Source organism: Rosa rugosa, chromosome 2 (genome assembly GCF_958449725.1).
Source record: "Rosa rugosa chromosome 2, drRosRugo1.1, whole genome shotgun sequence".
Lineage (NCBI taxonomy): Eukaryota > Viridiplantae > Streptophyta > Magnoliopsida > Rosales > Rosaceae > Rosa > Rosa rugosa.
Genome location: NC_084821.1, coordinates 67,907,145 through 67,925,164, shown reverse-complemented (window position 1 = coordinate 67,925,164; position 18,020 = coordinate 67,907,145). Strand labels below are relative to the sequence as shown.

The 18,020-nt window shown below is 38.5% G+C and overlaps 2 protein-coding genes, 1 long non-coding RNA gene and 1 pseudogene across 3 annotated transcripts; all 4 read left to right on the top strand.

Annotated features, from left to right (window-relative positions):
* Nucleotides 1-2,831: 2,831 nt before the first annotated feature.
* On the top strand, nucleotides 2,832-7,079 carry LOC133729598 (transcription factor bHLH162-like). Its single transcript, XM_062157160.1, has 3 exons — nucleotides 2,832-3,026; nucleotides 6,246-6,596; nucleotides 6,692-7,079. The coding sequence occupies exons 1-3, from the start codon at nucleotides 2,904-2,906 to the stop codon at nucleotides 6,779-6,781; spliced, it is 564 nt and encodes a 187-aa protein (XP_062013144.1). The 5' UTR covers nucleotides 2,832-2,903; the 3' UTR covers nucleotides 6,782-7,079.
* On the top strand, nucleotides 3,039-5,986 carry LOC133729599 (uncharacterized). Its single transcript, XR_009856425.1, has 3 exons — nucleotides 3,039-3,899; nucleotides 4,574-4,649; nucleotides 5,699-5,986. It is a non-coding gene; the product is annotated as an uncharacterized LOC133729599 (long non-coding RNA).
* Nucleotides 7,080-7,484: 405 nt separating the features above from the next.
* On the top strand, nucleotides 7,485-8,698 carry LOC133731365 (eukaryotic translation initiation factor 3 subunit D-like; annotated as a pseudogene).
* Nucleotides 8,699-16,354: 7,656 nt separating this feature from the next.
* On the top strand, nucleotides 16,355-17,116 carry LOC133731364 (secreted RxLR effector protein 161-like). Its single transcript, XM_062158755.1, has one exon. The coding sequence runs from the start codon at nucleotides 16,355-16,357 to the stop codon at nucleotides 17,114-17,116; it is 762 nt and encodes a 253-aa protein (XP_062014739.1).
* Nucleotides 17,117-18,020: the final 904 nt, after the last annotated feature.

Genomic DNA, 18,020 nt, shown 5'->3' with positions numbered 1-18,020 from the left:
TTCTCAGAACACCAATTTTCAAAATCTTCTGCTGGCTTTGTCTTAGTGCCCCTGATATACCCCCACATCTTTCGACCATTGATTCGCATCTTCATGATCTTGGACCAAAGGGCATAATTGTTCTCTGTCAACATGGTGCCAGTAGGGAAAGGTGAGTCGATCTGATTCGTAACATAGTTATGAACAACTTGAGGAGGGGTTGCACTTGATCTAGTAATTTGTGGCACGTTGTCTTCAGATTCGTTTCCCATTGAGCTTCAGATTATCTTCACTCTTCACTGGTATTGTGAAAAAAATAGGGTTCTTCGATTTGGGCTACGCAGCGGAATTTTCAGATTGTGGTGTGCTACTTCAATATGCTTTGCTTCGGATTCAATTCGATTCGCTTCACTTCGAGAGAGCAAGGTACGATTAGGAGTCGTCCCGCTTTGATACCATGTAGAAACTAAAGAGTTCAAACATGGGGAATTTCCAGATTATCTATTCTTCTCACGATGGAGGCAAATATACAAGTTACAGCCCTATACAACAAGGAAACTAATCAATACACTAATTACAGAATAAGTTAACTAATCCTAATAGGAAACTAATTACAACTCAATCTCAATCAGCCCTCAAATCACGTCATTCAACAAGATCAAGGTCTCGATCCCGTGGATTTGGGCCTCTTTGGCTCTCTCGCAGTTGTTGAACTGAAGCTCGTGGGCCCTGCTCAGCCAGATTGTGGTCCCGGAGCCGAAAGCCTTGCCGGGAACAGAGCCGTCCCCGACGGCGAAAGATCGAGTGAGCCCGGAAGAAGGAAGAAGAAAGAGATAAAAACGAAGGAAAAAAAAATAACAGAAAAAAAAATTATTTAAAAAAAAAAAGAATTGAGGGCATAATAGACATTTTGGTGTCAAAAATTGACGTCGTGTACTGATAGTGGGTCGAGTTTCAGATTTCGTGTAACGAAATGTTTGGTTTGAAACTTTGTGTATAAGAATTATTAGTGGCCTTTACTTGGTGTACTGTTTGCGAAATTTTCCCTATTTTTTTGGACAAGAGATTGTGTTATTTTTAGAGGACGACTGTAAATGTGTATAATTTGTTAGTTAATAAAGTTTGACCCTCATAAGTGAGATTTTTGGCTACGCCACTGGATGTATGATATCAGAGTTTTGATTCAAAGCTAGCCATGAACTTCCTTCCTTTCTTCACTTGCATAACAAGGATCACAAGAAAAAAAAAAAGCATCTTATAAGCTAGGTCACCTCTGCCTCACCTTTTGTGCTTGAAAGCAAACACCCATAATATCAGAATTTGAGAGCAAAGACTTTATGTCTGATTTATCCCCAATATGATTAGACCTTATCAAAACTTTAACAAGCATATATAGAAATCTACTGTATATAGTAACTGTTAAGGGGAATTTAGCCTACGTGTACAATTTCAAATCACCTCTTAAACAACATACTGCACCTGTTAATTTTATATGCATGTGGTTGCAATCAGAGCTAGAGGCTTAGAGCTACTTTCAACTGTTTCTGATACTACATATTGTGCTGTTGACGTTTTCTGTTTATGGGTCCTTTTGGGGTCCTGCAGAAGGACCATCGAATTGAAACCATATATGTGAACGAAGATTAAAGTTGTAGTAGTAGCCTAGTAGGGATGAAAGTTGTAGTAACTAAGATGAATATATCTGGAAGAACCCAAAGAGATCCTTTTTAAGCATGTTTAGAATATAATATTGGAATATAACAAGCTAATCAATGCTCGGATATTGAATAAGAATAAGCAGTGTAAGAGTGTTTGTGCAGCTTTATGGAGAATTGTTAGCAGGATAACCCCAATTATAAAATGATAAGAAGGTACTAGATGTGTTATTAATGTTGTTTTAATGTTAATTTAGTGTCTGTTTATGATGCTTTCGTTTTCTTCCTTCCGTTTTCATTTTCTAGTTAAGGATAGAGTAGAACACAAAGGAGAAGGGAGAAAAGAGGAAAGAGATAGATTTGGAGCCGTGGAGGTGAGATGAAGGAAAAATTACCAAATAGGTCTTAGGTTTAGATGAAAAAACGATCGTTTAGATGAAAAACAAAGTTTGCGCACTTTCATTATGGTCTAGTGCATATGAAGCTATAGACCATAATGAAAGTGCGCAAACTTTGTTTTTCATCTAAACGATCGTTTTTTCATCTATTTCTAAGGAAATACCAAACCAAACCCTTGGCTTCAAAAACATGGTGAATAAACAATCATTACTTAACACTATTATTGACTGATATCTGTAAACAAATCTAGGGTTTTCAGATTAAGCAAGCAGTCTCGCTTGAATATGCATTTATTTTAATATCTATGAGTTTTTTCTAAGGGTAGAGGCAAGGTGTTTGCTAGAGTATAAGAAGGGTCAAAAATAGAAGAGAGCAAGGCGTTTGACATATTGTCTAATAAAATCTAAGGTAAGGAAATTGCACTAGGAGAACCATTTGGGGTTATGTTCTTCTCAACATCTGCTCAAGAAGAAAATTTTCTAAATTCACGAGGGCTTGTGAGAGCCGAAACATACACTGTCAGGCTTGCGTGTGTTCTCATTTGTGGAAAATTGATGGTCAAAAGACTGTGGCGGGCGCGTAGGGGCCAGCTTCCTGTGAAATCTGCATTAGAAGAGCAGCATCTAATCATACATAATATTCGCTTTTGTTTTCAGCTTTCACCTTTCGCTTTCTTACCACAACACGACAAAATCGGGCCGTCAGATATGCAGCTTTCTTACCACTAACACCTTATCATCCTATATATATGAATTGTGCTATATATATATCACCACGCCATCAAGTATGGTATTTTCATTTGCAGCTGGAATTGTGATTCCTGTTACTGCAAGTTAATTGGTACAGCAGCTTTATCGATCAGATAATCAAATGATGAATAGGCAGTACAGTACATCTAGAACTGACCGCAAAACCATAGAGAAAAACAGAAGGGAACAAATGAAAGCCCTATTCTCCAAGCTCAAGTCTCTTCTACCCCATCAAAGTTCGAGGGTCTCTGTAATAACCGACCTATACTTTTAATAAAAGAAAAATGGTGGCAGACAACTTTCTGGTTTTAGGCAGTAAAGATCGGAGCCTTGTCTCTTTCATGATTATGCATGATTGACGAGAGCTAGCAAACAGACTATCATCTCTCTCTCACTCACTCTGTTTCACTCCGAAAAACAGAGCAATAGTTCTCCAGCCTTGTTCTTCCTCCATCAACCACCTCCAGACGTCGGACCACTCCCTTTGGCTTCTCCTGAGGCTGCTCTACCTACTGGACGTCGTCTTTTCCTCCGGCACGACCTCAAGGTCCGGCAAACCAGCTCGAACCCGGTTGCACCCGAAACCGAACTAACTCATCCTCCTCGTGTTTCCGGCCACCAATCCTCACCAAACTTCATCCTTGAGCTCACCTCAACCTCCAGAAGCTCTCAAAAGTGTCCCTTCACGGTGGCGCTGTGCGTGGTGGCGGTTGGAAGCCAGACCCGATCAAAAATCGAAACCGAGCTTTCGACCCGGATACCTCAAGCTATAGACCACCAATTCTTGTGATTCTTGACCTGAAAGGATAGCCTTGAGTTTCTGAACAAATATCCAGAAGGAATCGAAGCGATTTGTGGAAGTTTTTACGTAGATCGGAGCACCTGCCGGATTCTGGAATTTTTCCGGCCACCGAAACTTTCGATCAAGATATCTCGAGCTATAGAGCTTAGTTTTGAGTGATTCTTGAACCAGTGAGTTCGTCTTTAAGTTCTGAACAAGTCTCCTGAAGGAATCGAAGCGAAAGGAGGACATTTTTACGTTGATCGGAGCTTCGCCGGTTTCTGCAAATTCTCACCGGTTTCTGGAAAAAAATTCCGGCCACCTCGACTGTTTTAGGTAATTTCAACCACTTCCGGTCATTTTCAGCTTACATGGTAGTTATGAAAGTTGTTAAGCATGATGAGAGGAAGAAGAGCAGCCCGGCCCCGACACCATTGGTGGTGGTCGGCGGCGGCTCTGCCACTAACTCCGGCGGCCCTTTCCGGCCACCTCCGGGGATCAAAAATATGGTTTCTGTACATTTTCAGATTCTATATTTCAATACGATCATTTTGATATATTATACGCAATTTTTTGGATATCGTATGATTAAGTTATGAATTTTTAAGTTTAGATCGATTTCGATCGTTAGATTTGTGATATGTGAAGTTAGGACCGTCAGATGGACTTGTAGTTTTGATATGATGATCTTATGACTGTCCCAGTGGCTTTGTGTGGTCATGGGCGAAGATCCGACCGTTGGATCTTCGTATAAATGCAAAACAGTGATTAGGGAGGCGATTCGTGAGAATCCGTCCGTCGGATTTTCGTATAAATTTGTGAAGATGTTAGTAAGGACGATTCAGGAAGATCCGACCGTTGGATCTTCGTGATGATTTTTGGAGGGTGATCCTAAAGGCGATCCGTGAGGATCCGACCGTTGGATCATCATTTAATTTCGATCCGACCGTTGGATTGTCGTTTGAGTATGTTTTTGAGTTGTTGGCTAAGTTAAGGTCATGTTTGATTAGGTGATTGACGGTCTTCCTTGGGTGAGCGGTTTCGGTGTGTATTGTGTTGAATTGAAGACGCAGCGGGAATATCGAGGTGAGTAAATCGCACATGGTTCATTCATGAACCGAAATTCGGTGATTTTATTTAATTGGGAAATTGTGGAAATTATTTTATGAAAATAAATATTTGTTTTAAATTATATGGACTTGATCGACTACGGTCCATAGGTAAGTAAAATGTATTTAAACTATAAAAATGAATTTCTAGATTTTATTGCATGTGAACTATAGTTGGTATTAGTGGTCACTCTTGTGTGGGTGACTACGTATATATATATTTACGTGGAATATATATTGGATGGTGTGACATCGAGTGAAGTATTGATGTGATTTACTGAGTTATATTTTGAGCATTACCATTTGGAATATGTGATTTATCTTAGATGTTGTGTTGTCTATGATAAAGAGTATTTGAGTAAAGTGCGATAGTTGAGTCGTTGAGGAGAATTAAATGAGGAGTTAAGTGAGTTGAGGCTTATCTTATGTTGAGTTGAGGATGATAAAGAGTAATTGAGTATAGTGCGATAGTTGAGTCGTTGAGATGAGTTAAATGAGGAGTCGAGTGAATTGAGAAATGCAGTCATTCGTAAGTGTGAACCTTGGCCCAGGTGACACACTACGATACAGTTAGAGCTCTAGTCTGTCTGCCATCATACTGCTTGGGGGATAAACGAGTTATCATATGCCCTTGGGTATGATATGACATACTGAATGGGGTGATTAATATAATTAATCATAAGCCTGTAAGTATGATATACTGAATGGGGTGATTAATATAATTAATCATAAGCCTGTAAGTATAATATACTGCATGGGATGATTTATATGAATAAATCATAAGCCTGTGAGTATATATTGAGTGAGAAGTTGTTTATTTTTGAGTAGTCATGTTGAGATGTGAGTTGATTGATGCTTGAAGTGACGTTGTACACTTCAATTCTTATGCAAAACAAAATTAAAATGTGCTTGAGTTGATTGTGTTACTTTAAATCGTGCAATCCTTTCATTTACTCATACGAGCTTTGCAAAAAGCTTACCGGGTTTGTATTGTTGCAATCCCGGTACACTATTCAAACGGTGTAGCGGGTAATCCTGCAGGTCAGGAGAATCAGGGCGGTGATCGAGCGGGTTAGAGTATTTGTTATAGTTTTACAGCATTTGTAATAGTGAGGTGAGTTAAGCTCATTGAGCCTTACAATTTGATTTGGTGAGAGTGTGTTGTAATAAATAACTTGAGGATTTGATTTATTGTAATATTGAGAGGTGTGAAGTGTGGTTGTTTGTGAGAAAAAAATTCAGGACGTTAATTGTAATTGTTATTATTCATGTTTCGGATTTGAATTGATTATTCAAAATTCGGGGCGTGACAGTCTCTCTCTCTCTCTCTCTCTCTCAGTTAACTAATTCTAGCTAGCTAGTGACTACATGTGGCGGAGGGCATGTAGTGTAAGACTAGCTATGAGGCTCATTCTTATGCCTCATGTTATTCTTGACCCGCGTACAATCTAGCTCTTTAAGGCATTTTTAGGAACACTTTGACCCTTCTGAATCTGGCAATGTGTGTATGTGCATAATGTAAAGCTAAATGCGCTTAATTACTTTGCTGATTAGATCCCTTGATATATTGCAGGAAGTAGCATCGCTGCCGGATGAACTAGACAAAGCCGTGAATTACATCAAGAAGTTGCAGATCAACTTGGAGAAAATGAGAGAGAAGAAAGACAGCCTAATGAGAGTAGCTAAGATCATTAAAAATAAAAATGCAGGCTTTGTTGGTGGACTTACTGATGGAGGGTTAAAATCACCACAGATCGAGATTCGTGAATTGGGTTCAGCTCTACATGTTGTTCTGATAACTAGGTTGGATTGTCAATTCATGTTTAGAGAGTCGATTCGCGTGCTTAATGAGGAGGGAGCTGACATTGTTAATGCCAGTTTCTCAGTTGTTGAAGATGCCATTTTACACATAATACATTCTAAGGTAAGCTAGTAAATTGTGTAGCTTGATTCGTAAACTTCTACAGTGTAACTCGAGCTATTAATATACATTTTTTTTTCTTCATTATGATCGATTAGATTGGCGAGTCTGCACCAACCACAGTAGCTGCAAGGGTATCTGAGAGACTAAGAAAGTTTGTGAATGGATCTAGTACTATTGCATTTTGAGCATTACATGATCACTCATTGTTGCTACATATATAGGTTTTGCAAGTTCTTTTGGTCATGATCAACTGCGTGTATGATCAAAGAATTAAGTTCAAATGCCGCCTTGGGTGATATCTGAAGCTGTAGTATTGACCTTCATCTTGATCGGAAGCTTTTACGTACTCTACGAATGTCTGGTAGAAGCAGTAGTGTTCACTCACTGAATATGAATAAATTATTTTGTGTTCCTCGCTCGTACTGTTTGGTGATAAAAATCAAGGATGCAGTCAAATCTACATGAAAGTTTCACTTCCCTATGTAGTCCTCTTAGTAGCTAGTTTGATTAATCTACAGACAAAACAATTTGGACAAATATCAAATGTGAAATAAAAACAAATAAAATGCATGATTCTCTGCTTGCGGAACATGGAAAAGATGTATAGGATAAGTTCCAAAAGGATTAGGTTGGAGAACTCGACCTAATTATTTTTGTTTTATTATTATTTTTTTTTATAATATTGTTCAGTATTTTATCGATCATGTAAGCTCCTTCTTTCTTGTGCATGTGTATAATGTTCCGCATTTCGTTCTTCATTTTAATCTGATCAAACAATGAACTCCATCAGCTATAACGAAAACCCTAACTTAGAAGCAATAGTGAACTGGATCACTTACATGATTCAGTATTACCAATATTTATCTCCTAATTAGGAATGAGGAAAGAATGCTGAAGCAGCAGCATTGTTATACGGGAGTGTTAGCCTGTTCCGATCAGCCGAGGTTCCGAGTGGGACCACCGACATCGAGTCTGATAAGATAAAGAAAAGCTGCATAATATAATATTGAAGTCAAATCCTTCGCCTCCTTCTCCCGCTCCTAGAATCTGGCCCGGATCGTCGACTGGACCCGCACCGGCCTTCAGCAACCCGGCCAGGTCCTCCGACGCCGTCGTTACCTGGAAACGCTGATGACGACTCCACCTTCTGCGTCGTCGAAGGCAAACCACCACCGCGTCCCAAATCGGCCTGAAATGGAGGTTCCAGCAGCAGAGGCAGCTCCCTAGCTCACCGCCACGACGAGGAGTATTGAGGCTGAAAAGGAGAGGGCTCGCCGTGACAGGTATTTAGTATTTACAATATGAAGTTATGAACCGATCCAATGTGAACATCCCTCGCCATGTTCAAATGGTACAATTGAAAATGGTGGATCAGATCCTGTTCTTGATCTTGTCCAAGCTCTCATTCACAGTCAGCCGGAGGATCTTCTCATCTGCGGTGCACTGGACACCTATGACCGAACTGTTAGAACGAATCACCCCAAAGAATCAGCGTAGAGTCGAAAAGTTCAAGAACCAAAACTGATGATATGATCCAGTCATTCGCCGACTTGCAAATGAAGACAAGGCCACCGTCTTCGCCACAATGGACTTGCACAAGCTCTGTTGGGCGGTGCTGATATATATGAAGTTGGGTTATGCTTCAAGGGTTCATGCATCCTCGTGATCACTTCAACCATGTGGTTTTGGCTGGAAATGGATATAATTATCCCTAGGATTTTCATCACAGATTAATCTGAACCAGGCCAGTAGACTTGTGTATGAAATTGATAGAGATAAGAATATATGTACTGGTGAAGATCCATCTAAGCTGCAAGTTAGACTATATGAGGTGCCACACCAGATGCTTTGAAGCATGACAATGTGGAGGAACCATTACCAGAGGATGAGCAAGTTCATCCCCTTACTGAAGATGGCCAAGCCGCCAAGGTGTATAGCCAAATGTTGCTGCAACTGATGTGGACGATAAAGAGGTTGATGCTCAAACTTAAAGGGTAGCTTCTCTACCAGCATTATCGACTTTCAGTTTTTTTACCTTGTTAGCTATTTTTAACTTTCTATATAATGTTATGTGTTAAGTATCTAATACATTTTTCTCTTGCTGATTGTTCGAATTCCTTTGATATTTATGGATGATTATAATTTTGTTGATGCCATCCAACAGGATGTACTGTGCTTTTGTCATAGAATTATCAACCTGGCCACATAGGGTCAAGTTCACTCATTACTTCTAACAGTGTTGATCTTAGCTTATTTCTTGATCAAATAAAGTACTTTGTTTAATTTATCTTTTGAACCTTAAACGGTTAGAAATTTACTTGGTGTTGAGATCAGTATATGATGCAAAATTTAATCCTTTCTGATATTCTTGACTGAGATTGCGGTTAGTAGTTAATTGAGTTATAGATGAACATTAAGATAGTTTGCTTCTTTATGGTTATTATTATAAGTCCCATTTTAGGGCAGGCACTTTATTTTGGCTGATTTTTTACGTGACCCGCTTGATATTAGTTGCTATTCTGTACCAATATATATATATATATATATACAGTCCGTCTCAGGTGCGGACGTCCGTACCGAGCGGACGGTACGGATTTCCTGTTTTTGACCACTTTCCGGCCATATTTTTACATCTTAACCGTTCAGTTTTTAGGTCCTAGTGTATAGATCACCTCTGCGAAATTTCAGCCAATTTGGTGATCGTTAAGGCATCCAAAACTGCAATTTACCATTATAAATACGAACGGTTCCGGTTAGACAGATTCGGTCCGTTCGTGTAAAATGCAGTTTTGGATGGCTTAACGATCACTAAATTGGCTGAAATTTTGTAGAGGTGATCTATACATTAGGGCCTAAAAATTGAATGGTTAAGATGTAAAAATGTATCCGGAAAGTGGTCGAAAACAGGAAATCCGTACCGAAAATTCGGTACGAACGTCCGCACCTGAGAATAATTCTATATATATATATATATAGACACACATACACACACAGTTACACACCTTGACCACATTTGAACTTAAGAGCAGTCACTGAGTTTCTTGATAATAGTTTGTTGCGATACTTGCCTCGATCAGCTCCTTTATTGACTTTTGAGAATTGGAGGCAGTTAGCTAAACTCTTTACCTAGCTTGCTGAGCATTCCTCCTTTGTGGCAAAAAAAAAAAAAGCATTTTGATTTGTAATTATTGAATGTTCTAGATACAAAAATGTAAAAACGAAGAAGAAAATGCTAGTATTAATCTGGACAAGTCTGAGTACATGAGCAGAAGCTTATATAGTAGCTAGATACTTAACAGAAAAGTAACACGTGTCTGACCTGTAGGCCATTGACAAAGAACAACTAACTAGTAATTAATTAGACGGTAATTAGGAGAAACTAATTAATTAATCTAATTGTTTGGGCCCAAAATGAGCATTTTGGCTTGACAAGGCACGTCTTGGAGAAATTGAGCCAATGTCAGTGACTCAGTGGCTCAAGCTATATATTGTCGAAAAGTTCGAAATATATATTTAGAGGCTAAATAAAGCCTACTATGGAAGCATGGAAGCATGAAAAGTCAACTTTAGCACATTTTCCTAGTTCGGCTAGGAGAAACCGAGCTAAACAGAAGGAGCAGCCGCCTGATCAAATGAACTCGAAATGAGCTGAAACTCTGCAGATCCATTTTAGACAGCCCAAGGATCATTTCTTATGAAGAGTTTCAGAGCTAGTTTTGAGTGGAAGGCCTTCAAACAATCAATCTAATGTTCTGCAGAAGCAAAACTGGAAAACTGGACCTGTAAGAGGTCCAGCAGCATTTCCGGCCCAACCACATGGAAATAAATTCTGAAATTTTACCACAATAATCTACATTCATAGTGGATCATTTCATATGAAGAAATCGAAGGTTGAATCTGAGTTCTTAGTGGAGATAAAAATTGAAGGATAAGGGAGCAGAAAATGACTTAAACCTAACAAATTCCATTAAGTGTTTAAGTATTCAAACCTAACATTCCATTAATGTTTAAGTGCTAAATGTAAGATTAGAATGGACATTATCATTTAGTCCAATCAAGCAATCAACAACTTGTCAATCTATTTTCAGAATAAGCAATGGAAATCTTGTGACTTAATTGCAGATTGCTTATTCATTGTGTGTCAAAATGGATAATGCAAGAAATCTGATAAAAACTTGGAAACCAAACCAAGTGATAATGTTGTACAACTAAAATTATGTGATTCAACATTGAATGGTTTCCTTTATGGGAGGGAGCCAAACCTCAAATGAATCATATATAAACCAGGTCCCTGCACTCTCACTATCATCATCAACACACATACTTGTCCCATAGAGAGTTTTGGTTAGTGAGCAGTGCAGAAGACTTGAGTTTGGGATCAATGGCCTTATCAGGTTTGTTGATCCTCTAAGGAACTCCTAATATGCTTATATACATGTTCTTGTGTGATATTTCATGATATGATCTTCTTTTGTATTTATGATCCTTTGCGTGTTAATTTACTTATCAGTATTTTATAAGTTAACATGTGGTATCAGAGCCTCACACACAAAGGCTTAAATCAAATATGGTTTCTCTGGTGAGTTTACGCTTGCATGTTTTCTAGGATTTTCATTTCCAGAAAATTAAGTGAATAAATGAGGGAACTACTGGGGCCTAGACCTTTTTATCAAGGCCTATTTTACTCAAGCACCATCACACAAGACACGGGGCCAACAAGTCCAAAAGATTAAAACAGCTGAGAGAATAACTTCTCTCTAATATTGCGGATTAAAAGCTGACGGTCATCTTTTGCTGGGAAATTTTGGGGCTTAGGGTTCTTACATGTCCCAGAAAAGGGGTTTTTCGATTACTCTCTATTTGTGTTGAATTGGTATGTTTTCTGGGATCAGATTATTACGATTATATGCTGCTACATACTATTTGCTTCCGCTAACATGTTTTATGCAGCGCGGGATAGCGATCGGGTCAGTTTTCGAATTGCCCATAAAACTTTTATCTTTTATCAATTTACAGTACTTTGATCATAATTATAGCACTTGTGGACTAAGTAGATTATAAAATTGTGCTTGATTACAGAATTATGTATTTAATTCAAACTGATGTTTCGTTCATGTCTCATGAACTATGAAAATTCTATGAATTGATCAATACTGTTGATTGATTTATTGCTTGTGGTGATCATCATGTGATGCATGTATAAAGATTAAGTCTCCAAACTTGCATAAATGCATCCGGTTTGTGTATAAATATATATATGTTCATCACAGGTACAGTTGGTAGTTCATCAAAATCTTGATGAATATACGGAAAACCAACAACTGGTTTTGAGTCAATAAAGGTTTCAGGGGTACATATTGCACAAAGCAATCTATCTCTGGGATTTTCATTGACCTTGTGGATACAAAAACCAGGAATAATTATGTTTATACATCTTAGTGCACAACTGTATCTTACAAATAAGGTTTAAACTTTCTGTGTTCTTAATTTGTGTAAACAGCACATCACAAAATAGATTTAAGTGCATCAGGTTGCCTAGGTCTTTTCTTCTTGCCATTAAAGGTGCTGACTGATCTAAGCAAAAAGCATTTCCATCTGTTTTGGTTTTGTGATACAGAAAATAAGGAATGTTGTGTTATTTTGCCACTAAAGGTATTACATGACATTGATAAATATGGGACTTGATATGAAGTGTGTGTCTGCTGAAATTGATTGTTTTTGAGAATTGCTTGTTTTTGATTGCTTTTGACATAATTGTATAGGTCTTAAGCAAAACAGAAAGACTTAGCAAAGTTTCTTTTATTTTCTTATCAGCTTTGGGAACATCAGGCATTAGCCTAGCTACCATTGAACCCTTGACTGGTTCAAATTTTAAGAAGTGGAAGGCAGATATTGAGATCTACCTTGGCTTGCTGAATATTGATGTGTGTTTAACTGAGGATGAACCTGAGCCCATTACTGACAGTACCACAGACCTTGACAAGGTTAAAGCACAGGAATGGATAAGAGCTAATAGAATGACTAAGCTCATTGTCAAGAGGACCATAAGTGAGACTGTGAGAGGAAGTGTCCCAGATGAAGGCACATCCAGAGAATACCTGAACAACATCTCTGAGATGTATCAGGAAAGTGAGAAAGCTGAAACTGGTCAGCTTTTGGATTCCTTGCTCACTATGCAGTATAGTGATTCCACAGGAGTGAGGGAGCACATCATGAAGATGATAGAGACTGCCACAAAACTGAGGGATTTGAATATCTCAATTGATGACCAGTTCATAGTACACATGGCACTAAACTCCCTGACACCAAAATTTAGCCAACTGAAAACTGCTTACCACACTCAAAAGGACAAGTGGTCCTTGAATGAGCTTATTGCTATATGTGTCCAGGAGGAAGAGTTTCACAGGAAGGAGGTGGCTGTGAACCTTGTAGGGAAGAACAAGGGTAAGGTATGGAGATTTAAAGGGAAGAAGGCTGCTACCACTAGTGATCTATCTAAACCTAGTACCTCAGGCACCAAACCAATTGTGGCTTTCAAACCTAAAAAGGGCAGTGTCTTTAAATGCTATTTTTGTAAGAAAGAGGGTCACATGAAGAGGGAATGCTCTAAGTATAGGGACTGGCTTAAGAAGAGAGGTAAACTCATAGTCTTATATATTGAAATTAATCTAATAAATGTTTCACCAAATTCTTGGTGGCTTGATAGTGGTTCACCAATACACGTTTCAAATTCCTTGCAGGGGTTTCTAAAGTGGAGGGAACCAAAAAGGAGTGAGCAGTGTGTCTGCGTTGGGAATGGTCAGAAAGTCACTGTGAAAGCAGTGGGAGTAGTTCGTCTAGAATTAGAATCAGGACAGTTTTTGATTTTGAATAATGTTTTCTATATTCCTTCATTGAAAAGGAATCTTATTTCAGTTAGTCTTTTGTTAAGAACTGGTTATTGTTTTTGGCTCAGTGAATCTGAAATAAAAATCTCTCTACATTCCAATTATATTGGCTCTTGTTCTCTTATTGGTGATTACATTCAATTGTGTTGCTCTTATCCTTCAAATAAATCTGTCTTACTCTTAGAGTCTACTGAAAATGTTGACAAAACAATTGGAATCAAAAGAAAATTTTCTGAAAACTCTTCTTTTCTATGGCACAAGAGACTTGGCCATGTTTCTGTTGAAAGAATGAAAATTTTGGAAAAACAAAACCTTTTGCCTCAGTTAGATTACACTGATTTTCAAACGTGTGTTGAATGTGTAAAGGGAAAATTGACTTCAAACAGAAAGAAAACCTCCACTAGAAGCTCAAATTTGTTAGAAGTCATTCATACAGACATTAATGGACCATTCAGAGATCAAACTATCTGTGGAAATAAATATTTCATAACATTTATAGATGATTTCAGTAGATACTGCTATGTGTACCTCATGAGTGACAAACTCCAGTCCCTAGAAAAGTTTAAGATTTTTAGAGCAGAGGTTGAGAAGCAGTTGGATAAGGTGATTAAGATAGTAAGATCTGATAGAGGGGGAGAATATTTTGGCAAGTATGATAAATCTGGGCAGCATATGGGACCTTTTGCAAAGTATTTGCAAGAGAATGGGATTACAGCCCAGTATACCACACCTGGCACACCCCAACAAAATGGAGTGGCTGAAAGAAGGAATAGAACCTACCAAAATATGATTAGAAGCATGATGAGCGCTTCTGGTCTTCCAAAATATTTGTGGGGTGAAGCATTGAAAACAGCCAACTATCTCACAAATAGAACACCAAGCAAAGCCATAACCAGCACCCCATTTGAGCTTTGGTGCAGCAGAAAACCAAGTTTTCATCACCTACATGTGTGGGGTTGTAAAACAGAAGCCAAGGTGTATAATCCGCAGCTGGGGAAACTTGACAGCAGAACAGTAAGTGGTTTCTTTATTGGATACCCTGAAAAGTCCAAGGGCTTTAAGGTTTATTGCCCTTCACATAGCACCAGGATTATTGAAACTAATAGAGCCATTTTCTATGATGAGATGCTTGATAACAAATCTGCAGAAGAATACTCTTTTGAATGTGAAGAAGTTTCGAATGATGATGAGACACAAAGCACACCAAATAGCATACCAGACACCATTCTACCCTTAACAAAATTACCAGCCCCAACTATAACTGAACCTGTTTTGCAAGGAGACAACTTGAATTCTGAAAATGACAATCTGCAAGAACAAAGTGTTGAGCCTGAACGTGAACCCCAAGTTGATCCATTACCTCAAGCTCAAGCAGAGATTCAACCTCAGCTTGCTGCACAACCACAGCAACTAAGAAGATCTGAAAGAGAAAGAAAGAGTGCAATAAACACAAATGACTTTGTTGTTTACTTGCAAGAAGCTGAAACAGATTTTGGGGAAGATGATGATCCACTGAGTTATAAACAAGCTACAGAAAGTGAGAATGCACAGAGATGGGAAGAAGCAATGGAGGCTGAACTGAAATCAATGAGTGAAAATAATGTGTGGGAGCTAGTTGAACCTACCGGAAAGCACAAGGCAATTGGCTGCAAGTGGGTATTCAAAACCAAGAGATGCGCAGATGGTACAGTTGAGAGATACAAGGCAAGATTAGTTGCCAAGGGCTTCACACAGAAGGAGGGAGTTGACTTTAATGAGACTTTTTCACCTGTGTCCACCAAGGATGCCTTTAGACTGATTATGGCCCTTGTTGCCCATTTTGACATGGAGCTGCACCAAATTGATGTCAAGACTGCTTTTCTAAATGGTGACTTGGAGGAGGAGATTTACATGAAGCAGCCTGAGGGTTTTATTGCAACTGGAACTGAACATCTAGTGTGCAAATTGAATAAGTCCATTTATGGATTAAAACAAGCTTCAAGGCAGTGGTACTTAAAGTTTGACTCTGTCATCAGCTCATTTGGTTTTGTTGAAAATATGGTTGATGAGTGTGTGTACATGAAAGTCAGTGGGAGCCAATTTATTTTTCTTGTGTTGTATGTTGATGACATATTGCTGGCAAGCAGCAATTTGGCCCTGTTGAATGAGACCAAGAAGTTTCTGTCAATGAATTTTGACATGAAAGATCTTGGTGAAGCTTCTTATGTACTGGGAATAGAAATAAAGAGGGATAGAAAGAAACATCTACTTGGTTTATTTCAACTGTAGACACCTCCACTAGCAAGGCTAGTTCTCTACATCACCAAGCATAAGTAACTCCTACTTTGGGACATCCACGAGACATGGCAAGGCCCAACCGAGACATGCATCGTGTAGCCCTATGTTCAAGCTACGCGGCGGTATCCGGAAGTCGCAAATCCGCCACCGGGAAGCCACCTTCCCGCCCTTGCAAAGATGCCGCCACAACATGGCTTTCTACATGCTTCTAGGCTTTCTAGACTAGAATTATGTGGGTACTTGTCCCACATCGAAGAACAAGTAGAGAAAGGGCATTCCTTCATCTATAAAAGGAATGCCCCCCTCCCACAACATGACACATTCATTACATCTCTTGTAATCTTGTTAGGCCGCAAGGCTCGACACACTATAGGCCGCAAGGCTCGACACACTAGTATAGCTTTCAAGTGGACGTAGTCTCCCGCTCATGCAGAGGCGAACCACTATACATCTTGTGTCAATCTCTCTCTCTCTCTTTCTTTATTTATAGCTAACTAGAGACCCCTCGGTCACTAACGTTAACATCAACATAGCTATATCACCAAAATTTTGAGGAGATTTGAGATGCAAAACTGTTCTGGAAATGATGTACCAATGGCAAAAGGTGACAAGCTCACTAAACTGGAAACTCCAATGACTGAATTAGAAAGAGAAGAGATGAAGAACAAGCCTTACTCTAGGCTTGTTGGCAGCCTGATGTATGCACAAGTGTGCACCAGGCCTGACCTTGCTTTTGCAGTTGGTATGCTAGCAAGATTTCAATCAAATCCAGGGAATGCTCACTGGATAGCTGGTAAGAAAGTTCTGAGATACCTACAAAAGACCAAAAATCACATGCTTGTTTATAGAAGAGTTGAAAATCTAGAAGTTGCAGGATACACAGATTCTGACTTTGCTGGGAATTTTCCATCTTCAAAGAAATCTACTTCAGGCTATGTTTTTGTACTTGCTGGTGGAGCAGTGGCTTGGAAGAGTGTGAAGCAAACCATTACAGCAACATCAACCATGCAGGCTGAATTCATTGCCATTTATGAAGGAGTGTGTCAAGGACTTTGGTTAAAGAATTTTCTCTTGCAGACCAAAGTTGTTGACTCCATTATTTCTGGACCATTAAAATTTTTTTGTGATAATACAGCTGCTGTGTATTTCACCAAAAATAACAAGAGGTCTACAAACTCCAAACACATTGACTTGAAGTATTATAGTGTGAGGGAAAGAGTGAAACACAGAGAGCTAGAGGTTGCAAATGTTGGCACTCTATCTCAGCTAGCAGACCCCTTCACCAAAGCCTTGCCAATTGTTGCTTTTCAGAAACACATTAAGAGCATTGGAGTTTTAGCAAATTTTGATTGTTAAAAACAGTGGGAGCTTGTATTAGGTTTTGTTTTGTTGCTTTCTGGTATGTTTCGATTTTGAACATTCCTACTTGTAAATGAAGCCTTGGGCTTCATCAGTCAAGGTTATGATGTCCAATTTATTCAAGAATAAATTTCAAATTCAGTCTCTGATTGTGTTTTGCATTGCTGCAGCTTTACTATACTCATTTGAATTGTCATTGGATTGTTCATTTGAGTGATATGTTGAATGAATATATGTGATATGCAACATATGAAATAGCTATTTGTAAAATTGTTGTTGAGGTTGTCAAAACAACATAAAGTATCCTATTTTTACAGATATTAAGAAACACATCCAGACTGCAGATTTATTAAAGACAATTGTGTTTCTTGTGGACCACAGCATTAGAAACTATATTGATACATTCTGGAACTCTAATGCAATTACAGGTACATCATTGTTGGTAATTCATGTAGTTTGTGATTATTCCATCAGTAGTTATGCAAGTCTTCAATTCTGTTGAACTTGAAGCTCTTTCATAGCTCTATGTTACAATTGCAAATTGACAGAATTTTGAATCAGATTATTGAGCACTTGATTTCAAAATGTGCACTAAAGAACTTATTGCTATATCTGGTCATCTTGGCATTCTTGTTGAATGAACTTCATGATATGTCCAAGTGGGAGAATGTAAGATTAGAATGGACATTATCATTTAGTCCAATCAAGCAATCAACAACTTGTCAATCTATTTTCAGAATAAGCAATGGAAATCTTGTGACTTAATTGCAGATTGCTTATTCATTGTGTGTCAAAATGGATAATGCAAGAAATCTGATAAAAACTTGGAAACCAAACCAAGTGATAATGTTGTACAACTAAAATTATGTGATTCAACATTGAATGGTTTCCTTTATGGGAG